Consider the following 25,649-nt stretch of genomic DNA (forward strand, 5'->3'; position numbering starts at 1 on the left):
TTATAAAGCTGTCTGAATGTCGTAGGCTTTTAGCTTTCTCGTGATAATGATTCTGTATATTGCCATGGATGAGATAAGGTGGATTTTTACCGACAACGGGGAGGGCTCAAGATGATTGTGAACTGAACTGTATTTATTGGGAATTTCTGGCGACCATCTCTTGTTTTTGGTTGAGCTGGCGAGGCCAAATTTTGATTCGAAAGTTCCATCATCAACCCAACGAACAAAATCTAAGCTCCCAATCGTTTCTTTTGCTTTGGTGGTTGTCTCAATCCGTTTATTTTGTTCATCTGTTTCCTTCCAAGTTTTACAACTTGTAAAATACCAGAGTATTGCTTGATTACTAGATGGTGCAAGCAGATGAAGTTCTTTAGGTAATGCTTGTTTTCATTCCAGTCTGTTAGCAGGCCTGGCCTAATGCATGGAACCTGTCCAAGGTGGTCCAGTCTTCTAGGTGTTTATTTGGACCACGGCTACAGCAAATTCGGACAGTGACCAATCAGGCATTCCTATTTGGGGACCTCTCTGACCGAATGAGATGAGATGGCTATTTTGATGTCAATAATACAAATATACAAACAGATCAGATTGCTGAATGGTGTTCTATTTGATAGAGGATATAAGTTGAGGCAATTGCAAAAAAATCTAGTGCTCTAGATCAATTCTCCATTGCTCATATATATAAACCATTTTTTGGGTTGACAAGTCTTGAAAATTTGATAATGGAACCGTCTGCTATGGCCTGTCTTACTTTTTAAATTTAAAGCCTTGGCTTGATTGATAACTGAAGGCCTTGTTTGGCTCTTTCTCACATCAAGATCCAACAAAAAGCAATAAAAAATGTGTTTGCCTCACAACCACAATGGAGTTCCAAATAGAGAATCCAACGCCTCTTTGATCTCTCAATACGTAATGAACCCTTTTCCTTTTGCACGTGGATCTGCTTTTGCCCTTTTTCATAGACTGCATCAACCTTCAGCCTTTTTTCCACTTTTTCGCATTTGGCCACACCCTTGACCGCTCCCACCTCACCCTTTGCAATTTTGAGCCCAAAATCCCATGGTGGGTCACCCTCCCATTCTTCGGGACCACCCAGAAAAACAAGCAGCTTGGGATTTGGGACCATCTTGTGAATTTTATAAACTAAAGACTTACCTTATTAGTTTTAGACTTCACTTGTTTTTTGTTCTGAATGCTAATTTATTACATCTTAGCTTTAGATCTTTTATGTGTGATGTCTTGAAGCTAATAGCATACTGAAATCTCATGCATGTGATTGTTTTATAGCGTGAGCCCAAGTTATAGGAATTCTAATGTTTCCATCCTTTACGTGGATATTCCTCTCCCCATTGAGGCATCTAGGCTTGGAATGGAGAAATGCAATTGGAATCTGCATTTTCAAGTTATACCAATCTATTAATTCACTTAAAAAAGAAATTAACACTTCACCTAAATTCTAATAGTTGTGATCCAATTTTATTTATTTAAATATGATTCTTATCATAAGATGAACAAAGGACAATATAAATGGTGAAACAGAAAAATGTGATGAAGAAGACTATAATTCTCTCATCCCCATTTAATCACAACAATCCTATAAATCTCGCATCTAAACATTTATCATGTTGCTTGAAAGACTAAAGCAGATTTGAAAACTGACATTTTAAGCTCTGATTAAGAGAATAATTTGCTCAATCTTTTAAGGTAATAGCTTGGGCCACCAAGCTTTGTTTCCGTAACAAAAAGGCTTTGCAATAATGAGTCATGAGCCATGAATACAGAGAAACCTATTCAGAGAAAAAAGTTTGGTGCACTCACCATCTTTTGGGTGAATGGCTGTGCTTGAAAGCACATGAACACTCACCTGCTTCTGCTAATAAAAATTATTTTAAAACTAACATTGAATCCATGCATCTAATCTTTCTTTTTTCTTGAATATCTTCATCTCATTATACATATATCTTCATCTCATTGCACGAAGAAGAGCAAGTGAAGTATAAGTTTTAAGCTCCAACCCTCTTCTTCTCTTCATCTCTTTTGTTTGCTTTTGTTTCTTTGCTGCTTCACTCTTTTCAAGACCTTTAAAAGCTAGGACTTTCATCCATTTTTTATTACTGTATACATATAGAAAAACTTACATATAAAACGCATATACATGCTTTACTTTCAAGTTTCCCGCTCTGCAACTTAGAAAAAACAAAGGGTATACAAAGAAACTTCATTCTCAGTCATCTTTTATTAACTTTCAGAGTTTCAATGGCCACCTTGACTTCTTGCTTTTCCTTTTTGCATTTCTTTTTTTCAGGTCATGAAAATATTGGTAGTAGTAAGAGTGTAGATTTTGTTGCATTGTTGAATTGTTTTGAGTCCGAAAAGCCAAAGAAAAATAAAGATGAATACAAGAGTTCGCACCGCTCTTCAGTCCATGAAAGCTCCTTTAAACCATGACAGCAATAAAGTGACTTCTCTCTTCCCTCTTTCCTTTCATTTATTCTTTTTAATTTTGACCCTTTATTGGCTTTTACAAGATTTGAATATTGGGTTTTAGTTAATTGTTAGTTTGAGTGGCCAAAGGCTAATTCTTGGGGGCTAAAAAGTTGAAACTTCAAAGAAACTTGGGATTTTTTTTTTTTTGAAAATTTTGGAATTGATTGGGACATTATTGCTTGTTTCATAAAAGAGAAGTAGGAAGCACTTTTGATCCAAAATTTGAACTGGTATTAATACTTGTCTCAAGAAACGAACAGTGTCTTCTTTAAGTTTCTCTCTTTCAATTATTTATTGGAGTTATCATTTTTTTCTTGATCATGCAAAAGAAGGAGAAGATGGAGAAGAGTCAGGGAAGTAGAGCATTTGGTACCGGCAAAGCTGTGACCAATCGGCGAAGATCAAACAGGGAAAGGAAAATGGCCTTATTACAAGATATACCTAAAATTATTCACCTTATAATCTATTCAATTTCTTTTTTTTTTTTGCAATTTTCGCATTTTTTGTTTTATTGTTGTGATGTTGGTATAATTTGTAGGTTGATAAGCTAAAAAGAAAGCTAAGACATGAAGAGAATGTGCATAGAGCTTTGGAGGGAGCTTTTACTAGACCTTTAGGAGCACTTCCTAGGCTTCCTCCTTACCTTCCTCCATATGTAAGTGCAACTTTCAATCTAGATCAGTTTCTCTTCTCTTTCTTTCTGTTCCTTCAATACAGTACTATAAACAAGCCTAAAGAGAAGATGAGAATGAACTGCATGCTACATTTATGGAATTGTTTGAGGAAAAAATGTTTAGTTAACCACTCAGATACTTAAAAATTGGAAACTTTTTCATGCTTTATGTAAATATGGTTTAGACAGTGAGTTGGGTTTTGATTTCTTTTTTTGGGTTGTAGACACTAGAGCTAGTTGCTGAAGTAGCTGTTTTGGAAGAGGAAGTTATTAGGCTTGAAGAACAAGTAGTCAATTTTAGACAAGGTCTCTATCAAGAGACTGTCTATGCATTTTCCAAGAGGAATGTGGAGAATTTGATTGAATCCATGGAGCAATCTCCAGTCAGAAGTTCTAAACACCAGAGATCGAAGTCTTTGTCTGTAAACGAGATGAGTTCGGTAACAACCATTGTTAGGCCTCAACCTTCTCTTGCCAGAAGTGTTTCAAGCAGAAAGCTACTGTCTCCAGATACTATTTATGATAAAGCTGGGCAGTGCTTTAGCAGGCCAACAAATGGGAGACAAACTTCCATAAAACCCAGTTCTGCTTGTGGAGATGTAAGAGGAAGAGCGAATGAGTCATTTGCCAATGCTGTGAAGGATAAGGAATCTCCCGAAAAGAAAAATTCCAAAGTTGTGACCCCAGTGAAGAGACTTCCAGCCAAGCATGAATCAGCAGACAAATGTTTGGATCTTCTGAAGTCACAGGTATTTGCTGATTTCTGGTTAAAAAAAGTAGTATCCACTTCATTATGGTTGTATAAATTGTGGGTTTTTTGACTGTCCAGCTAGATGGTAGATTAGTAGACCAGGAAAGAGCACAAGAAAACCGTTCTGGATCTTCAGATGATAAAGTATCAGAAGCTGATTGTACACCAAACCAAATATCTGAAGATACTGTGAGATGCCTGTTTAGCATTTTCAGAAGGTTGAGCACCTTGAAAGACAAAGCCATGGAATCCGGGACTTTACCTTCCCAATCAGTAGTCAATTCTCATGAAAGAAATAAAGAAAGTGAATACCAAGACCCTTATGGTATCTGTTCAGAATTGACAACTAGAGATATTGGCCCCTACAAGCATCTTTGTGCAATTGAAGCTAATTCAGTTGATCTAAACCAAAGAACGAACGCTTTGTTTCTGATGCGTAGATTAAAGTAAGTTATTTGGTTGGTTGCTCTTGCTTATATGTTAACATTTGTATTCAGCCTATCTCTATGAAAATGATTTCAGGTTTCTACTTGGGAAGCTAGCCTCTGTCAGTTTAGAGGGTCTTAGCCATCAGCAGAAGCTTGCATTCTGGATAAACAACTATAATTCCTCTATTATGAATGTAAGAATGCTATTTTGATTAGAACTTTAATACATTCCATTTTCAAGAAAAAAGCAAGAGCATAACACTTATCCTATCAATCTGTTAGGCAATTTTGGAGCATGGGATTCCTGAGTCTCCTGAAACAGTCATAGCCTTAATGCAAAAGGTTTGGTTCATCAATCATTCTTATTATTTCTATCGTTTCTTCCACTGGTTAGTTTTGCTAAGAAAGATGATCATATTTGATCAATTGTCATTCATATATTGAAACTTGAATATATGCTGTCTCTAATAGAAGCTAGAAATAATTTAATATATAATGCCAGAGACAAGGCTAGCTAGAGGGGAAACATGAAATGATTTGCCAAAGATACTATTATTGGAGCCATTTTATTCTGCGCTCATCACAAATCTCTGAAGTTATTGAAGCTGCTAACTAACACTTGGCTCTGGATTTGTTAGCCGTTGGCCTGTTGCACATATATACCCCTCACTATATTAAACAATAGTTGCTGCATTTGAATTACTGTTGACATTAGCTTTTGGACAAGTCGACTAAAATTTGTCTATGTTTATGGCTGCCTCAGGCTACCATAGTTATCGGAGGACACATGCTAAATGCAATAACAATTGAGCACTTCATTTTAAGGTTGCCTTTCCATTTGAAATTTGTAAGTAAAATTGTTCATCTTTATTGAATATACTTTTGCAAGGGAGAGGATTGAATGAAACATTAAGTTTTTCTATCTTGGGCTTGGGGGTTGTGATATTTTAAAGCAAATTTGATATTGCTAACCGGATATATCTTTTCCTCTTTCTATTAAAGACCTGTCCTAAAGCAGCAAAAAATTATGGGATGAAAGCACACAATATATTTGGTCTGGAGTGGTCCGAACCCTTGGTTACATTTGCTCTTGCATGTGGAAGCTGGTCATCTCCCGCTGTAAGTTTGCTTCAAAATCATTCTCCATTTTTGTAGTGTAGTGAAACATTTACAATCTGATGATACTCTATAATCAGCTTATTCGAATAATGCTTATTCGAAATTTTCGATACCACTCTATAATCAGCTTCATCATCAAAATGCCCTGAAAGATAAATATATATTTACAGAACTCCCCACCATTACCAACCCTTTCCCCAAAATTCAAAGGGATATTGAGGTTCAAAACTTTCTGGTGGTTAATGCTGTCTTATAATCCTCTATGTTAATGAATATTATTTCATGTTTTTTAAGTGCTGAAATGCAAGCTTTGCTAATAAAGGTGAGAGTCTACACAGCATCCAATGTTGAAGATGAGCTGGAAACAGCTAAGAGAGACTACCTACAGGCAGCAGTTGGGCATTTCAAGAACAAACAAGTTAATAATTACAAAGCTTTTGGATTGGTATCTGCTTGATTTTGCCAAGGATTTGGAATCATTGCTGGTTGGGTTTGTCTTCAGCTACCAAATAAACTGAGGAATGAAGCAGTAAAATGCCTAGAAAGAAAGGGGAAAGAAAGGGGAAAGAATCTCTTTCACAACTAGTGCAAGTAATGCCATATGATTTCAGTTTCAGATTGCTTTTACACCGTTGAGAATTATATTTCGGGATCGATCCACCGGTCTGCAAAGGCTCATGAACTTGCTGTTGGTATGAATTACTAACAAATAGAAACAGTGAAAGTACATATATAATCTAGCATCTGCAAAAAGAAAGAGAGTGGAGTTAAATAACTGGTTTTACTTGCAAATGGATTCTGGGGTTGGTGACTGATTCATTGGAATTGATTTTTTCAGAGCATTCATTTATGTTACTGTTTTGTGCCTTCTTTTTTCTCTTTCAAAACATGAATTGAGAGTTGCTAGGAGTGTTTGTTTTTTAGCTTTACCAATTGATGCAAAGTGTTCTCTCTTTTAATTGCTTCTCTAAGGTCTTTCTTTAATGGAAACATGGCTATTGTTGTACCAAATAGCACAAGGAAACAACCAAGTGATGATCCTATTTCCCATGCACGAGCAAAAACGTTGGAAGAACAAAAAAGAGAAAGTTTTCTTGCTCTGTCCCTGGTGTGTTTTTGTTGACAAGAAAGCAGCTGCAAGCAATGTGAAATTTGATCCAACCATTTTCAGAAATCGTAGTCTTACGAAACAATCAATGATTTATAGATGCTCTGTCGTATTTCATCACTGGTATAGACTTGTCGTGAGTTCTATCTTTATTCTCACTGGGTAATTCGAAAAGAGCCTGTGAAACACCCACCATTTATGAGAAATTGAGCCAACAAATAAACGAAGAAAGAGTACGTGTGCATATAAGATCAAATATAGTCTAGGAACTACCAAATTTGTTAGTGTGTTAGTGGTTGAAGCATGTTAGTGTGTTAGTGGTTGAAGCAACTAAGTATGGCATTTCTGCTGGAACTTTCTGACAGCAGATTAGTCTAGGTAAAATGATGGGTCTGTGCATGGTGACCCATGCTGTTAGGCCAACTACTTTTGTATTTTTTAAGCCTATAAATTAATGAAATGAAGCTCATGATCAAATGAGCCAATTTACTTCAAGTAACAGATTAATTTCTCTTGTTTTCTACTCTAAATCCTTCAATTGGTATCAGAGCATTCCTTAAGTTCTTAGAGGATCTGTGAGTCCCAAAAATTGAGTGAAAAGCCATCAAACACTTTTCAGCCAGCCTTTGTCAACCTTAAATGGCCTCAAGCAATTGCTCCTTACCTCCACCTCCTATTTTTTCTAGTGAAAACTACCAGATATGGGCTGTCAAAATGAAGACTTATTTGAGTGCTTTTGATTTGTGGGAAGTGGTGGAAAATGAGAAGGAACCACCACAACTTCCTGCAAATCCAACAGTAACTCAAATGAAAAATTATAGTGAAGAAAAGGCAAAGAGGTACAAGGCTAAAAGCTGTATTGAGTCTTCAGTTTATGATGACATATTCATTAGAATCATGACTTGTGAAACTGCAAAACAAGCTTGGGATGTGCTCAAGGAAGAGTTTCAAGGCAGTGACAAGACAAGACAAATGCAAGTGTTGAATCTTAGAAGAGAGTTTGAAGTCTTAAAGATGAAGGAGTCTGAAAATTTAAAGGAGTACAATGACAGACTCATGAAGATAGTAAACAAGATTAGATTATTTGGTGAGGAGCTGTCAGACAAAAAAATTGTAAAGAAGGTTCTTGTCAGCTTACCAGAGAGGTTTGAGTCAAAAATCTCATCCCTTGAAGACTCTAAGGACCTGACCAAGATAACTCTAGTAGAATTGTTCAATGCTCTACAAGCTCAAGAGCAAAAAGAAGGGCTATCAGACAAAAGGATTCAACAGAAGGTGCTTTTACAGCCAAGGAGAAAGGCAAGATGCAAATAGAAAGCAAAGGCAGAAAACAAAGAGATCAAAGAAACCAAGGTTCTAAAAACAGTGAAAAGAAAAGAAAATTTCCACCATGCTCTCACTGCAAAAAGACTACTCACTTGAAGAAATATTACTGGTACAGACCTAACATACAATGTAGGTACTGTAAGTAGCTTGGTCACATGGAGAAGGTATGTAAAAACAAAAAACAGCAGCAGCCAGATCAACAAGCCAGAGTTGCTGACAATCAACAATAGCTAGAAGAGCAAGTTTTTGTTGCAACTTGCTATGGAACCAGAACCTCCTCCAGTGCATGGCTCATTGACAGTGGTTGCACACACCATATGACATCTGATATCAACATATTCAAAGAACTAGACAAGACCTGCACCTCTAAAGTCAGAATAGGTAATGGTGATTTCATAGAAGTCAAAGGAAAAGGAATAGTGGCAGTTGAGACACCAACAGGTACCAAACTCATTTCAGATGTGTTATTTGTGCCCAAAATAGATCAAAACCTGTTGAGTGTAGGACAGTTGCTAGAAAATTACTACTTTTTAGTCTTCAAAGATAAGGCATGCATAATTCATGATCCCACTGGCCATGAACTCTTTACTGTTAATATGAAAGGAAAATATTTTTCCTTGAATTGGCATGAAACAAACTCCTCTGCATATGTTACTTCACATGATGAATCTTCTTTATGGCATAAAAGGATGGGACATTTCAACTACAATGCATTGAATTTCATGCATAAAAATGATCTTGTATTAAACATGCCTACTGTTGAAGTCAGTGCTGGAGTGTGTGAAGTCTGTCAACTAGAAAAACAAAGTAAGTTGCCATTTGTAATTAACAAAGCATGGAGGGCAACTGAAAAATTACAACTTGTTCATACTGATGTTTGTGGTCGTATGAGAACCTTGTCCTTGAATGGCAGTAGATATTTCATTGCTTTTATAGATGATTTTACTAGAATGTGTTGGATTTACTTCATGAAACAAAAGTCTGAAGTTACAAATGTATTTTGGAAGTTCAAGGCTTGGATTGAGAATCAAAGTGGCTGCAAAATCAAGATCATAAGGTCAGATAATGGTACTGAATACACATCTGACAGATTTAATGAGTTTTGTGAAGTTACAAAAATTGAACACCAACTGACAGTAACTTACACTCCACAACAAAATGGAGTCAGTGAAAGGAAGAATAGAACAATCATGGAGATGGCAAGATGCATGCTGTTTGAGAAAAATCTTCCAAAGAAATTCTGGGCAGAGGCAGTCAATACCTCTGTCTACTTGCTCAACAGGCTGCCCACAAAAGCTTTGAAGGGAAACACTCTTTTTAAAGCCTGGAATGGAAGCAAACCATCAGTGCACCACCTCAAAATTTTTGGCAGCATCTGTTATGTGTTCGTTCCTGATATCAAAAGGGACAAGCTTGATCAAAAAGTAGAAATATGTATTTTTCTGGGCTATAGCAACATCACCAAAGGCTATAAGACTTACAATCCACTTACAGGCAAGATGATTGTAAGTAGGAATGTGAGATTTAATGAGCAAGCTGCTTGGAATTGGAAAAAATCAAAAGGAGAATCAGTCAAGCAAATTGCTGCAGACATGATAAGCTTCCAAGATCAAGAAGATTATATGTTTGAAAATGAAATTATTGATCATGAACCAGTGAGAGGAATCAGACCACTCACAGATATTTATCAAAGATCAAATGTTGCCATTCTTAAACCTGCAAGCTTTGAAGAAGCTGTCAAATTTTCAGAGTGGAGAAATGCCATGAAGGAGGAGATTCAAATGATTGAGAAAAATCAAACATGGATGCTGGTTGACAGACCAAGTAATAAAAACATCATTGGTGTCAAATGGATTTTCAGAACAAAGTTGAATGCTGATGGTTCCATCAACAAACTTAAAGCTAGATTGGTAGCTAAAGGCTACTCCCAACAGCTTGGTGTTAATTTTTCAGAGACATTTGCTCCAGTTGCAAGGTTGGACACTATAAGGCTGCTATTAGCCTTAGCAACTCAGCAAAGTTGAAAAATATACCAACTACCATTCAAATCTGCCTTCTTGAATGGTTATCTTGAGGAGGAGATCTACATTGAACAACCTGATGGTTTTGTTGCCAAGGGACATGAAGGTAAAGTTTATCTACTCAAGAAGGCTTTGTATGGATTAAAACAAGCTCCCAGAGTGTGGAATTCCAGAATTGATGATCATTTACTGAAGTTAGGATTCAAGAAAAGCCTCAGTGAAGCAACATTGTACATTAAAGTTTTTAACAGTAATGATCTGTTAATTGTTTCTTTGTATGTTGATGATCTTCTGGTAACAGGTAGCAAATCAACTCTTGTGGAAGATTTTAAGCTCCAAATGCAGAAAATTTTTTAGATGACAAACATGGGAGAAATGTCTTATTTTCTTGGAATGGAGATTCATCAAGACCAGCAAGGAATCTTCATTTGTCAAAGAAAATATAGAAATGAAATCCTGAATAAGTTTGGGATGGAAAATTGCAAACTAGTCAACACTCCTTTGGCTCAAAATGAGAAACTTGTTAAGGAAGATGGAGCTAACAAAGTTGATGGCTCTATTTATAGAAGCTTGGTTGGTTGCTTATTGTATTTGACAGCAACAAGGCCAGACATCATTTATGCTGCAAATTTACTCTCTAGGTTCATGCAAAATCCTAGTGAGTTGCATTTTAAGGCTGCAAAAAAAGTGTTGAGATATGTCAAAGGAACCAATGAACTTGGAATTTGGTTCAAGAAGAATGACAGTTCAAGATTGGTAGGATTCACAGACAGTGACTGGGCTGGCTCTCATGAAGACATGAAAAGCACTTCAGGCTATGTGTTTTTCATTGGATTAAATGTGTTCAGCTGGAATTCAAAGAAACAAGGAACAGTGGCTCAATCAACAGCAGAAGCAGAGTATATAGCTGCTGCAGCTGCTGTTAATCAAGCAATTTGGCTAAGGAAAATTCTGTTGGATTTGAGTCAAAAGCAAGATGATCCAACAGAAATTTTTTGTGATAATCAGTCAGAGTTGCAATGGTCAAGAACCCTGTGTTTCATGGAAGAACTAAGCATATTAAGATCAAGTATCACTTTATTAGAGAAGTTGAAGCTGAGAATGAAGTGAAACTGGTGCATTGCAAGTCAGAAGATCAAATTGCAGATATTCTGACCAAAGCCTTACCAAAGGCAAGGTTTGAAACATTAAGGAAAAGTCTTGGTGTTTCCAGCAGAAATACCAAGGAGGAGTGTTAGTGTGTTAGTGGTTGAAACATGTTAGTGTGTTAGTGGTTGAAGCAACTAAGTATGGTATTTTTGTTGGAACTTTCTGACAGCAGATTAGTGTAGGTAAAATGATGGGTTTGTGCATGGTGACCCATGCTGTTAGGCCAACTACTTTTGTATTTTTGAAACCTATAAATTAATGAAATGAAGCTCATGATCAAATGAGTCAATTTACTTCAAGTAACAGATTAGTTTCTCTTGTTTTCTGCTCTAAATCTTTCAAAATTACTGGGAAACAGATAATTGTTTTAAGACTGAAATCGGAAACATCAATCAAAATTTTGTTTATAATGGCCAAATCATCAAAGGTATTTACAGACCAGCGAATTCGTATGCTGTTTACAAACTATGAAAATTTGAATGTGAAATATTACAACACAGGGAGGTCCTAAGTCACAACAAATGGGGCTGAAGATGATATGAAATAAAAAAAAAAATAAAAAGGAAAAGGATGAGTAAGAACAAGGGAGGAAACAGAATCATACATAAACGAATGAAAATATAAATCATATGCCCAGTGGCCGCTGCTAGATTCTCGATGATAAAGGAACCAAACTTTGGAAGGAGTCAAAAACAGAAGAAAGATGAGTGCCTCAGAATGGAGATTTCTATAGCAGAGGAATCTCCTTAGAATTAGGACAAAAACCTATGACATTGAGGGCGGCCTTCCAGAAGAGTTTGATAGATTATAGATAAATGGTGAAGGAACTAGGCCTGCCCCACAAAGATCACAAACATCATATCCGATAGTTGACGGACGGCTGAGAGTGGCACCACAGAACTGAGAGGGATCTTCGGGTGGATCAATAGACTTGTTGGTTAAACCCTTCTGAACTCAATTGTCAGTCAGACTCCTCAATTCCTCTAGCTTACCTGGAGGTGCCTTAGACAGGAGAAGTTCAAGCATCTGCTTGGCATAAGCATATTTCTGAACAACCATATTTTGTTTTATGGCAGTGGGAATGCAATTTATTCAGTGCTTCGACTGTAGAGGCAAAGAACCCAGATGTCTAGATAGTCTAGCCAACTCATCTTTTGCGCCCTTGGGCCTTGGACTTTCTGCAACCTTGTAATTTCCTGCAGGAGAACCAAAGCAATATCCGGTCATGAAAGATAATTTCATGTTTGAAACTAAAAAATAAAAGATTGACACTTGGGACTTTTAAATAGGCACAAAGTAAGCAAATGCTACTGCTAAGCTTAGCATAGCCACCAACCATTTAGATTCTAAGAAATAAAAGAAATTCAAAATATTTCCTTATTCTGGAGTAACTTTCAAGAAACAAGTTCATTGGCAGTAAAATCTTAAGATTGAACTAATACCAAACTTAGACTACATTTGGATGAGTAGAGATTGACTCATATGAGATTAAAATCAGTAATAAAAATTATTATAATTGTTATTAAAGAAAAAATTTATAAAAAAATTTATACTAAATAGATTTATTGAGATTGACATTTCGATTCAACTGATGATGTAAATTTAATTGAACTACAATGCTGTAGAATCCAAACCCTCAATTAGTATCCTCTTCCAACCACATTAACTGATCTAATGATTGTACTAATACCAATCTTAACATCCACTAATTCTATTTCCACGATAATTGAATGCAAATTTATGGCCTCTTCGGAGCTAAAAATTTCAAATTTCGGAACCAACCTCAAGGATAGCAATGAAAGAGTGGACACTTGTAGGCTATAAGACATTCGAACCACAGGGGAGCCAATGTCTATAGGAGATAACTTACTTCCCGTTAAAGCATCAAATTCTGCAAACCAAAAAGATCCATTTTTTGTTTGTTTAAAGAAGATTTAACTTCTAAATTATAAAAATTTCCAAACTATATCCAAATTCTGAAAAATTGACAAAAGTTGATATTACCGATGACATAACTACCGATGGCGGCGGCAATGAGAGCCTGCGTAGGATGAAAAGCGGCGGCGTGTGGCTGCAACTGTTTGAGAATGCATCGGGCGACGTGCCGTAGATTCAAGTGGTGCAACGTAGCCCATTTATGATTATTTGGTGGCTGATGGGCTAGATTGGGCTTTGGTTTTAAAGTCTGGAAGCTGTGTTTAGTTTGTGACAAACTCCAAAGAAAAATGGGAAAAACTGCATAATTTTTTTATTCAATTCTAATCATACTTAACTCAAGTACAACTTGAGAATTACATTTTTCGGATCATAATTTTTTATTCACCTCCTTTTATAAAATACTAGGATTATAAATAATTATAAGGATTTTTTCAAACAAAATCCTTTCTCTATTTAAAAAGATATTTTAAATTTTGAGAATACACAAATCAATAACTCGTTTCAAATCTGATAATGAAATATAACCTTTTGTTTAAATTTAATCATTTCAAATTTGAATTCAAATTATAAGATTTAAATCATTAAAAACCTACCCATTGTTTTAAAGGATTGACCATATCCATTACCATTATTTATTTATTTTTATCTTTTTTCCATGAACTTTTACCGGACAAAGACTCCTTTTGTTGCCTCTTCTGTTTTTGTAATCCAACTTACAGTCTTGGATCAATTAGTTTCTGGTTTTTGGGCAATTATGGAAGCACACAAGAAATTGAGGCAGGTTGGTTTAAAGACAGAAGGATTTAAGGGCAAGAACTTTTGATTTCAGATTATAGAACACAGACGATGTTGATACAACAGCAATCATGGTCTCACAAGGCTAAGTCGAAATATGTCAGATTATCAAGTCTCTTCTAACCAGTTGAGAAATATTCTCACCTGCAATTCAACACATTTTTTTAAACTACAACTTTACAGTGGAAAACATAATATGCCTAAAGCTTTGTCAATGTTAAGTTTGCACTTGCACCGAGGTTCATGGCTTCAATCATGTGTTCTTATAAGCTTGTGCCAGACAGATGAAATAGCCAAAACCAATAGCACTTGGGGGGAATCGATTGCGGTTTCAAAATTCCCTCTACCTCTATTTTATTCAGGCTGGTAAAGACCTGACCTGATTCATTTCTTAGGCGAAACAGCTCAGGAAAGACGCAATTCTTGGAGCTCTTACGGAAGTTCTACAACTTCTATTGAGCTTTCGCAAGGGTTCGGCAGGATACACCATGCAATAATTTGACAAATCCAAGAAAACTCAGCTTCCCATCTGTATGCCTAATCCAGTCATGAAGGATGACATGAACAGGCACAGATGGACCCAGTCCAAGTTCCTGAAAGGTTATAGTCAAAATTCTAGAGATTAGTTTAGGTTTATGTTGCTCACAGCTAACAAACATCCCAAAAAAGTAAAACAAAACAAAAGAAAGCAATAGAACTTTACTGCTCAACATAACATAGAAACTCAAATTTCCATTGTTAAATTTATACAAATCCCAAGAAAAAGAAGCTACAATAATAAACATCAACATCAATAGTAGTTGAAAACATTTTCAACAAATAAAAGAGAATCAAGGCCACATCATACAACAAATAAAAGAGAACATTTTCGAGTAAAGGACAGAAACATAAATGTCATAAATACAACTTAATAAGTTTTCCATGCCTATCAACCAACCCACATCATCTTCTAAATAATGTGCTCAATGGTAATAATAGGAATTAAATAATCAAGCAAAAGGGGAATACATGCAAAAAGTTTTCTGGGTCAAGCAAGAGGAGATCAACATACCGAAGCTAGCTCTTCAATGACAATAGCTCTGTTTCCATCCTTCTCAAAAAGTTCATAAGCACAACGAGCATGTTGTTCCCACCGATCAAGAGCCTCCAGCTGATGAACACTTAATGCAGCTGCACAGAATTCATCAAAGTCCATCCGTCTGTATTGAAGTGCATTTAACTACCACAAAAGGAAAAAATGAACAAAATTAGAGATTCACACTACCATTTGACTTAAATATAGATTGCCACACCAATCAAAAAAAGAAGAAGCACCTACTGATGCTAGAAATTCAGGAATGCGAGAATCCTTCATAGCATCTGTTGCATATTTCATCAGAGCCTGACCAGGGCAAGAGCATTAGATGATTATTCACAAGAAAACCGCTGAAAATTTTGCAAGATTATCGGAAAAAACCTACCACTTTAACATTTTCTAAGCTTATAGTGCCATTTTTGTTTGGTTCCAATAGTGCAAACTGCTCCTTCAAGTAAAATAGCTCATCCACAGTCAAGGTTTTAGACAGAGCCTGCAAAAATACCAATGAAAACAGAAATAAGAAAATTGAAAAATACAGGAGCTAGAAATCCCATGCAGAAAGAGGAAAATTTTGCATTATAAAGATCGGAAACCTATTAGGGTTAACTGGAGGAGGCTTCGAGCAATAAAAACCTCTAACCAAAATAAGATAAACAATTAAAGTACCCTCTCACTTCACAATGGAAACAGGTACAAACTGTTTCATGACTAAGTGCTAAAACAAAGTTTATGAGTACACTTATTTGTAACCTTCAATAATTATTTAGCACCAATACAGAAGCCACGAGGTGGTTCACACATTCAGGCCCAAATTGATAGCAGTTTTAAAGAAAATTTGTTTTATGCTTAAAATCAAATTATAAACCATCCTATGTTGACCACCTAAGCAACTTTCTAAGTTGGCCCCAGATTCACCTAAGCCGTTCTAACCAAAAATTTACCAAACCATGCCTAAGAGAGACAAGTAGAAAACACATCAAAAGAGAGATGTGTTTTTTACATACGTGCATAAACACTCAAAGAAATAGATCTAGAGAATAATGTTTATATCTATCACATATACACACCCTTAACGCAGCTTTCCGAAGAGATGAAGACCGCAGGTAAGCCTTCATGAGTTTGAATATCATTATATCCAATGGCACTTTCACATCGTTATAATTTTTTATCCAGGGATGACCTGCAGCAAACAATTGTGACTAAAAATTTCAAGAACATAAGAATGATGAGCTTATGACAGAAGATGAGGCACTCACTCAGGGCTTGGGCTGCAGTCAATCTTTTCCTTGGATCCTTATTCAGTAAACGCTTCACAAAATCTCTAGCCTCAGAAGATAGAGATGGCCAAGGCCCTTCATCAAAACTTGGATCAGCCTTTAAAACAGCTCGAAAAATCCCAGACTCAGTTCGGGCCCAAAATGGACGACTACCACACAACAAAATATATGCAATCACACCTATACTCCAGACATCTGCTTCCGTACTGTAAGACCTATGTAGAACTTCTGGTGCTACATAGTATGCACTACCAACAATGTCATTAAGCCTTTCATCTGCAAATGGAAAAAGACAGAAAAAGTTAACAAATTAATCATCTAACTAAAGCAGTATAGCTTAAGCAAAATGAATGTGAGTGCAAACCTGGCTTCACAAAATCTGACAAGCCAAAGTCTATGGCCTTCAATTGTGAATTTTCATCCTTTGACATATACAAGAAATTCTGACCCAGAAAATAGCTAAAATTAGAACAATATCAGGTGGGTCAAGCTTTTATAATATAACTATTAAAACCTTCTGTCCTAAGAAGATAAAAATGCAATATACTAGAACGGAACACAATCAATAAAATAAGCAGTAGTTTTTTGGCTAGGCTCAGGTATTTGTTCTTGAAGGTTACTGCTTAACCAGAATACTTAGCCCAAATTTATCCTCATGGAAAACCCTTATATAGATAGACCATAGAAATCTTACATAGGACCTCCAAAACCAGTGCAATACAACTCAATAAACAATATCAGAAAACCTGATTAAAACTGGAAAGATATTTCACCTCAGGTTTAAGATCCCGATGCACAACACCCTGGAGATGGCAAAAGGAAACAACATTAAGTATCTGAATCATCACAGCTTTTGCATCATCCTCACAGTATTTTCCACCCCTGCATGAATAGAAGAATACACTTCATAAGTAATCAAATCCTAATAAAGCTTCATTCATCCTCAACACCTATATTTTGCCAGTCAATAAGATACAGAACTGTGAAGCAGATATTATTAGAAGAAATACCTTGCAAGAATTCTGTCCAAGAGCTCCCCTCCTTCACATAATCTGAAAGATTCATGGTAAATTATCCTCATCAAAACAAAACAAAACATACCAAACACAAAATCGATTCATGTTTTTCATATAGTACTTACTCCATTACTATGTAGACATTATCGTGGTCCTCATATGCATCGTAGAATTGTACTAAATTGCTATGTCCAGACAAAGCTCTTAATATTTTTACCTCCCTTCTAACATCCTCAATGGCAATTGCTGTGGTCATCTATCAACAAACAACAAAATCAACAATGAGAAAAACAAAAAGCAATTATCATAACATGACAGTTCAATAGCACAAAATAGCTACTACCCTGAAATAAAATCTTTCCTAAGGCATTCCTTCAACGTCAAAAGTTTTCAACCAAATCGATGAACAAAAAAGGCAAATTTTCAAATAATTAAAAACAACAAAAAAATTAAAAAGACACCTTTGCTTTAGGTATAACTTTAACGGCAACTTGCTGTCCTTTAAGCTCTCCTTTCTTAAACTTTGCCGCACAAGTATAACCGAAATGGCCTCTCCCTACCTCGCCTCCGAGCTCATACTTGCTACCGAAGTGCTTCGAGAAACCGAAGCTCTTATCCAGTCCAGCACCGGCAGCGCCGGCATCCGCCTCGCTTCCTTCCGGTATCGCAGCTTCATTTGGCTTCACAGACCCATGCCGCCTCGCAAGCACTGCTCTAATATGCTTCGCCGGCGACGGAGGAGGGAACGGCCTCCTGAAAAACCGTTTCGGAGTTGAATTGGCCGAAGATCTCGCCGGAGACTTTTTGGAGAACAAGTAATGAGCTGGACTCGGACTATAAAACGGGAAAAACGGCGATTTCTTGCCTTCATTGTTGGAATTTGAGCTTGCCTTCTCTTCTTCCTCTTTACTTTGATCTTCCTTAGGGTTCTGGTTTTGATTCCCGTTCACTACATCTGGTAAGGGCGAACCTGGAATAGAGTTAGCCTTACCGTGAATATCGTTATTCCGGGGATGGATAGGGGTATTTCTGGAATCAGGTTTAGGAGAAAAAGAAGTGTTTGGGGAGGTTTTGGAAGTGCAAAGACCCATTGAAGAGTAAGCTTATCTCTTTCTTTTTCCCCCCAAACAGAGAGTAGGATTTTAAATCTTTCCTTAAACCATTTGAAGCTGGATAAAATTGAAATGAAAATTTAAAAAAAATTATTTTTTTCTTCTTTAGAAAAACCGAAGCTTTTTTTTTTTTTTTTTTGTCCCTGCTGTTTCAGAGTGTTTATTGGAAAGACGGGGGGATCTGCAGATGAAGATAAAAGGGAAACGACGATGAGTTCACTTTTTCGTTTATTAAAAAAATAGGGAGGCGAGTAATTAATTTCTTTTTATTAATTTTGTTGCTGTAATATGCTTTTTTTAATTGAAAAACACGGGTTAGGTTTTTGTGGGCCAGGGGTGGTAGTCCAGTGAACAATGACAAATGAGAGTTTTCCACGTGGCGTAATCCTATGTCGGTTATTAATTAATTTGGTTTGGTTCCGTTTTGTTCCTGCTCTTCTTTATTAAAAATCTATTACAAATCAATTAATTTTAAATTTTTATTATTTTGTTTAATCAATAATTATAAAAATCAAATTAATCAAATTAATTTAATTGAATTCTATCAATTTTCTATAAATTAAATCAATTAAAATGGATTTATGCTCATCCGTAACAATTGTGATGATTTTGTCACTAAAGAACACCATTTAAGTGTTTAACCACCTTTGCTTCCTCGACAACCTGTCTTTTTATTTCTGTCGTTCGTCAAAGTAGTATATTAACGTTAATGATTTTTTTTTTAAATTAATGTTATTGATTAAAAAGATAAAAAAATAAAATTATTTTCGATTTTTATTCCTTTTTAAATGAATTATTCTAGTATTTTACCAAATATATTAATAAATTATAAAATGAAAGAAAATAAACTATATAAGAGGGAATAGTATGTAATTCTTGAAGTTAAAACTTAGATATCTTACCCTAGTTTTTTTAATAATTGAATAAGATGGTTTTCATTTTTCTCCATAAGAAACTTCTTTCTTCTTTCTTTCTTTTTTTTTCTTTATTATTTTGATGGAATTTCAAAATTGTAGTAGTATATCTTTCCCCTTAAGCTATAAACTAATATTAATCCAAGATTTCAACATAGGATCCATTTTCTCATGCTCAATGATACAAAGAAATAATAATTTAACAAAAGAGGGGTCCAATTTATTATGAGTGCAAAATGAAGTGAACATGAATAAATTAATATATGTTCGTAATTTGTTAGTTTATTGTTAAAAATATTCATGTTCATTTTATAGTCGTTAAAAAAATTATTTATTATATTCAAATTTGATTCGTTTAAATAATAAGATATTCATGTCTGATTTGTGTTTAATTCATTTAAATTAAATAAACTCATTTGTAAATATAAAATGAAATATTTATAAACATATATAAATGAATATGTTTATAAATAATAAATAAATTATAACTAAATAAATTTAAACATATAAATCGTATAATTATAAAATTAAAAATAAATGAACTTTAAATGAACGAATTTTAATTAAACTTTAAATGAGTTTATTTATAAACATAAATGAATCAAATAAACTTATATTTATATTCAATTTATTTAATAAATGAACGTAAAAATATTATTTAAAATTATTTGTTAAATTTAATAAACGAATATAAATGAATACAAAATAAATATGTTTACAAATAATTTATAAAATTTTATTCGTTTACATCACTGCAATTCACTTGAAAGTGGGAGTGGTTATGTAATGTACAAGAGAGCTCAAAATTTCCATTTTTCAATTACTATCATACTCTTTGTTGAGACCTTTCCTTTTTTCCTTCATTCCCTCCCTTATCAATGTGTTTTTAGTCTTTCTTTTTTTTTTTTAAGGATAAATTTAAGCTGAGGGAAGGTTTCTTCAAGTCAAAACTAAGATAAATCGCAGGTATCAAAGAAAATTAAAAAAAAAAAATCAAATTTATTTGGTCATGAATGAAAATAAAATTTTATGAAAAAAATCAAAATCTAATGATGAATTTTTTTGCCAATTAATTATGAAATTTATTTTAAATTAATATTAATTTCACCTTTGCGGTCACCCTTTTAATATTAATATATAGGGAAATTTGTGTTTAAAATCTTAACATGAATCATAAAATAGGGTAGCCACAACTTAGCTAACTTGTAGAACTCTTGATATTATTGATGTTCTTGATTTATTTTTAAGTATGGTAAACCATCAAAAAAAAATTTTGGATTTTGATGGTAAGGGACAAACTATTATAGATTTTTTTTTTAACTCTTCTTTGAGCAAATTTTTTTTTTCCTTACTTAAATCGAAAAAAGCAATTATTAAAATTTTCAATAAAATTAATTCAAAAAATAAAATAATGTTGTTTAATTCAAATTGTTTATGCACCTATCTTTAAAAAGTGGAAAGTATATTGATAGAGATTTTTAAAATAAAATATAAAAAGTAATTTTACATTGAAAAAGGAAAAAATAAGATAATCATTTAAATCAACAGTACAATGTAGTTGGATTTAAATGACTAAAATGCTTAGGTTTAGATTTTCAAGTTTGGTTGGTCTTTATTAATTAAATAATTAATAGATTATTAGTTAATTATTGACACTTGGCACAGTGTGGGAAATAATTATTATTTTAATTAAAATTTTAATTAAGTGTGGATAATTAAGTTTGTCTAAACCAGTTAGATTAAGATAAATGGTTTATATTTGTTAAAAACAAACAATTTATATATGTTTAAAATAAATAATTAAATCTATTCAAATTAGATTGATAATGTCTATTCAATATACAATTATTTTTGTAAAATTTAAAGACACTTAATTTAAATATAAAAGGCTTATATGGTTTTTTATTTATTTTTTATTATAGAATAGAAACAACTTGCAAAACTCTCCCTCTTTCAAATTATCTCCAATTTTTTTATAAATTAGTTTTGCTAAAGAAAAATTTTATAGAAATTTGATTATCTTGTAATATACTGGTGAATATTGAGTTGATTGATTTCGTCGATACAAAACATAATTAATCACTAAATTTCATTATATCCTTGAAATTTATCATTTACAACTTTTTATACATCTGTTAAATAAATAATATGGTAAAAATAAATAAAACTTCAAAAAAAATACTACCATTACATGTCTAAAAATACTTTTTAAAAATTTTAGATTTATCAAAAGCAGTAATTTCAAAATTTTAGATTTTTGTTCTAACACATATCACTTACAATCATATACTAACAATTCAAAATTCAAAATTTTGTAAAATATATCAAAATTTTATAAGAACTCACACTTATAAATAGGAAATCCTCACATAATTTTTTAATATAATAATTAAATAATTGTAGGATTATAGTAAAAATTTTATAAGTAAAAAATATAATATTCAGTAAATTTTTATTTAAATATCAACAATTTTTTTATTCTTATATTGTGATTTTTTATAAAAATAATATAAAATTATTAGAAAAAAAAAAAAGGTAAGCTACGTCTACGTATGTTGTTGGTCTAGAAGAAAAGGACTTACTAAATTTATAATATAAAAAAAAGCTATAGATGTAAACATGTGCCTCACTAAATATGGTCAAACGAATAATAAATTAACAGGAAAAGTTGGAAGTAAGAAATGAAAGACGGCATCGAAATGGTGCAGGGCAGGCAGCCGGTTAACTCTTTGATCACCCTGCTATCCCCTGCGAATTAAAGACCAGACCTGGTCAAATCCATAACCGTAGTAATTCTGCATTCATTATTTCATTATTATTATTATACACGTAAGATTCGTACTTATACTAAGTCCAAGTAAATTTCATGCGCTGAAACTTTGGATTCCTACTTATACTAATTCCAAGAAAATTTTATGGATTAAAAAATAATATATTAATTTAATTAATTTATGTAATTATGAGATGATATTTGATGAATTTAAATTTTAAAAATTATATAATTTTTTGTTATTAGATTGATATATAAAAAAAATGATAAGCCACCTACATTACACACCATTTGAATTTTTTTTAACATATGTTTTGCTTCTTTCTTAATCAACACTACATGATTAAATTTTATTTTTAGAAAGATTATATCGTTTATTTTATATAATAAAATTATCAAAGTTCTTTTCATTCGAAAGTTATGTTATTATTTTTTAAAAAATTTGAAGAATATTTTTATAAATTTATCATGTAAGCTTAAATCTTTAAGAACGAATTTTATCCATACGATATTAACAAAAAATAAAAGTTAGACCCATTCAACATATTTCTTGATATAATGGTGATTGTGTCAAGCATAATATTTTCTTTGAAAGATGTTAAGAGCACTATCTTATATTAATTTGATGCATTTAACATTTTATTTTTAAACTCTTCTAAAGCTGGAATTATGGTTGACATAGAAAAAATGTTCCTCTTTTACCAATATTTGGATTAACCCATGTGTAGAGATATTTATAGCTTAGATCGGACCAAATTTAATTAATTTTTTTAAAAGTTTTACTCAAAATTCGATTTGATCCATCAAGTTTAAAAAATTAAAATTTTAAAAATTATTTAAATATTTAAATATTAATATTTTAAATATATTTTAAAATTAAATTTAGTTTTGAAATATTTTTATTAATAATTTAAATTAATAAAATTAAGTTCGAGCTAAAAAAATTATTATTCAAAATTCAGATGAGATAAATTAGACTTACAAATCAAATAAATAGTCAGATTGATAAACAAATTTATAAAATTTGACTTTAATAATGCCATCGATGAAGTCGTTTCTCATGTAATCAATCTTCTTTGGTAATTCAATGAAATCATTGCTGATGCAAATTCCTTACAAAATTACAAAGTTTTTTATTTACTAAATATTTTACAATATATCCAATGTCAACCTTAATGCCTAGGGTCCGTTTGAAATGGCTGCCTGACAAATTCCTTTCTGCCAACATTCACCCCATTTTTGGATTAAAAAATATTTGCTTTTAAACTATTTTTTTGAAACTTCATTTCATTTTATTTCAAACAAAATTATAATTCATTATTTTGTTGCCCACTCACAAGCTATGATCATAATAAATTTGATCATTCAGCTCCCCACTACATTTTGCTCTTCCATGTTTGTTTCTTCATTTTCTTCATCGTCTCAATGAATCATTAATGGTAAAATTAGTCTCGTGATTAGTTGAGAATCTAGGAATAATTAAGTCATTTATAATTAGTTCTAATATTAGATCGATAATACAACAAAATTATTTGAAATGCTTAACATTGATATTAAATTTTACAAATTTAATTTTAAAAAGTTTAATTTCAGTAAAATTTATAATATATAAAATAATTATTTTCGATAAATTTTGTGGTTTAATTAATAAAGTTACAAAACGATTCAAAAATTAAAATTTAATTAATTCACCAAATATATGAAAGCTCGAGGATTAAGTTGTATGATTTAATTAATTAGAATTCAAATCAAACTATGAATAAATAATTTGAACGAGGACAGTGTAGGGGATGCGTATGGTTTGCAAATTGCTGCAAAGGGAGTGCATTTTCCTCATGGTAGTCGTTGACCTTGTGAAATTTGTTTGATATTGTTCACATAATTGGTTACAAAAAAAAGTTATATCCAACATGATTACAAGGTTCTGCCAAACCAACAGCAATGGCTCTTTGACTTAATGAGTTAATAATCAATTATGATTGCAATTCATGGAGTTGGCTATTCCTATGCTTTTTTCTTGCAAAATTGGCGCCAAAATAAAGGTGAGGTTTGGTCATAGCTAATCCTTTGAAATGGTTCCCACCCTTCACCTTCTCCTCTTTTTCATCTATGAGAAGATTAAATAATATTGTAAGAAAAAGTAAAAAGTAGAATATTTCTCACTATATTTTTTAATTTTTTTAATTTAAATATTTATAGGGTTAATAATTCAATTAGAATCAATCAAATTTCGACCCAATTTCATCTTATAAAATTTTATTTTAAATCAAATTTTGAGTAAAGTATAGATAAAAAAAATCAAGGTCAAGTTCTAAAAAAATTTGGTATATATAAAATATTATTTATTTAATTATATATATTTTTATATTTATATTTTAAAAATAATATTTTATATTAAAATATAATATTTAATTAATTTTAAATCGAATCAAATCAATTATGATTTTATATATATGTGAATTGGATCAAATATAAAAAATAACAATTAAATATCGACTAAAGTCAAAATTTGGTATTAAATATATAAAATTGGATCAAGTTTGAAACAGATAAAAATATGATTCGATTTGATTTGTTATCATTTTTAGATATTCGGTACAAATATAATAATTATTGAATTGAATACTCAAATTTATTTATATTTATATTTACGTTAAACATAACTATTTTTTCAATAAAAATTTTCAGAGATTTGGTTAGAAGTTTTATCAGCTTATATTATATCATATAATTCAAGGTGAATGTGACCATTGTAAAAAAAAAATAAAATTGGAGAGACATATTTGTAAAACTTTTTTTTTTTCAATTCTTGTGGGCCAAAAGGGATCAATATAAAAAATTCTTAAAATAAAAAAAGGATGGAAGAGAAAGCTTAACGAACTTGAACAATGACTAGAAACAAAGTAAAGTTGTTCCACTCACACTGATAACTACATCTGCCATATTTTTATATGCTTCAAGTCCCACAAATGATGCGCATGCATACCTTTCCTGGAGAAAGATCTTGTGTATAATAACTCCTCATTTCTTTTCTTTTATATTACTAATAATATATTCATTTTCCTTTTTTTTTTTTTCCTGTAAAGCAAATGTTTTCAGAGCATAGTTAGGGATTTGTACCTTCTTTTTGGCTAGTATGTTGGAAACCACAAAATCTATTGTTTGGTCAAATGCCCTAAAAATGCTTCATTTAAATGGGTGGTGGGAGGGATTTATTGTGTTATGAGTGTTATTTTATAATTGAGGTCGGATCATAAAATAATATCCAGGTGAGAAACCCTTTAATTTTTTTATCTAAACGACTTTAATTAATTGAAAGTTGTCGTATTAATTTAATTCAAAGGAATAATTTTAAAGAGCTCACACAAAAGTTTTAAAACAAAAGAAATGTTATAGCACATAATGCCATTAGATTTAATACATATGTTTTCCATGAATGAATTTTTTAAAAAAATTTTGTGAAACATTTTCAATAGAAAAAGGGATGAAATTGCATACATCTTAAATTTTTTTTTTTTAGTATCTCGGTACTTGATGAAGGTTTGAAATTATATGGTCCAAGAGAATTGTTGTGTTTAAAACTATGCAATGGTATATGATAATCGTCATCTTGAAAGTCCCCTACAACTACTGTCCTATGAGTTTTGAAAGCAAAAGCTTCTGTTAAACACAAAGCTTTCCAAAAAA

The 25,649-nt window shown here is 32.6% G+C and overlaps 3 protein-coding genes and 1 pseudogene across 4 annotated transcripts; 2 read left to right on the forward strand and 2 right to left on the reverse strand.

Moving 5' to 3' along the window:
- The first annotated feature begins 1,982 nt into the window (after nt 1-1,982).
- Nucleotides 1,983-6,218, forward strand: LOC111301061 (uncharacterized; annotated as a pseudogene). Its single transcript, XR_016330041.1, has 11 exons — nt 1,983-2,203; nt 2,306-2,458; nt 2,817-2,924; nt 3,026-3,142; nt 3,385-3,909; nt 3,990-4,357; nt 4,434-4,533; nt 4,622-4,681; nt 5,103-5,186; nt 5,342-5,458; nt 5,781-6,218. The product of XR_016330041.1 is annotated as an uncharacterized LOC111301061 (transcript).
- An 893-nt stretch (nt 6,219-7,111) lies between these two features.
- LOC149513879 (uncharacterized) lies at nt 7,112-7,960 on the forward strand. Its single transcript, XM_089747924.1, has one exon. It carries the CDS (start codon nt 7,206-7,208, stop codon nt 7,878-7,880), a length of 675 nt encoding a protein of 224 aa, XP_089604050.1. The 5' UTR covers nt 7,112-7,205; the 3' UTR covers nt 7,881-7,960.
- Nucleotides 7,961-11,450: 3,490 nt separating this feature from the next.
- LOC111301062 (uncharacterized) lies at nt 11,451-13,597 on the reverse strand. Its single transcript, XM_022896572.2, has 4 exons — nt 13,594-13,597; nt 13,067-13,297; nt 12,845-12,953; nt 11,451-12,258 (listed from the first exon to the last, which is right to left on the reverse strand). Exons 1-4 carry the CDS (start codon nt 13,595-13,597, stop codon nt 12,210-12,212), a joined length of 393 nt encoding a protein of 130 aa, XP_022752307.1. The 3' UTR covers nt 11,451-12,209.
- Nucleotides 13,598-13,802: 205 nt separating this feature from the next.
- LOC111299996 (CDPK-related kinase 5-like) lies at nt 13,803-18,484 on the reverse strand. Its single transcript, XM_022895557.2, has 11 exons — nt 17,628-18,484; nt 17,292-17,422; nt 17,161-17,202; nt 16,924-17,032; nt 16,515-16,593; nt 16,130-16,426; nt 15,941-16,053; nt 15,256-15,363; nt 15,114-15,176; nt 14,847-15,014; nt 13,803-14,388 (listed from the first exon to the last, which is right to left on the reverse strand). The coding sequence occupies exons 1-11, from the start codon at nt 18,255-18,257 to the stop codon at nt 14,248-14,250; spliced, it is 1,881 nt and encodes a 626-aa protein (XP_022751292.2). The 5' UTR covers nt 18,258-18,484; the 3' UTR covers nt 13,803-14,247.
- Between the last annotated feature and the right edge of the window lie 7,165 nt (nt 18,485-25,649).

The sequence above is a fragment of the Durio zibethinus genome, chromosome 18, assembly GCF_047325235.1.
Source record: "Durio zibethinus cultivar Kanyao isolate XHJ-2024 chromosome 18, ASM4732523v1, whole genome shotgun sequence".
NCBI classification, from domain to species: domain Eukaryota; kingdom Viridiplantae; phylum Streptophyta; class Magnoliopsida; order Malvales; family Malvaceae; genus Durio; species Durio zibethinus.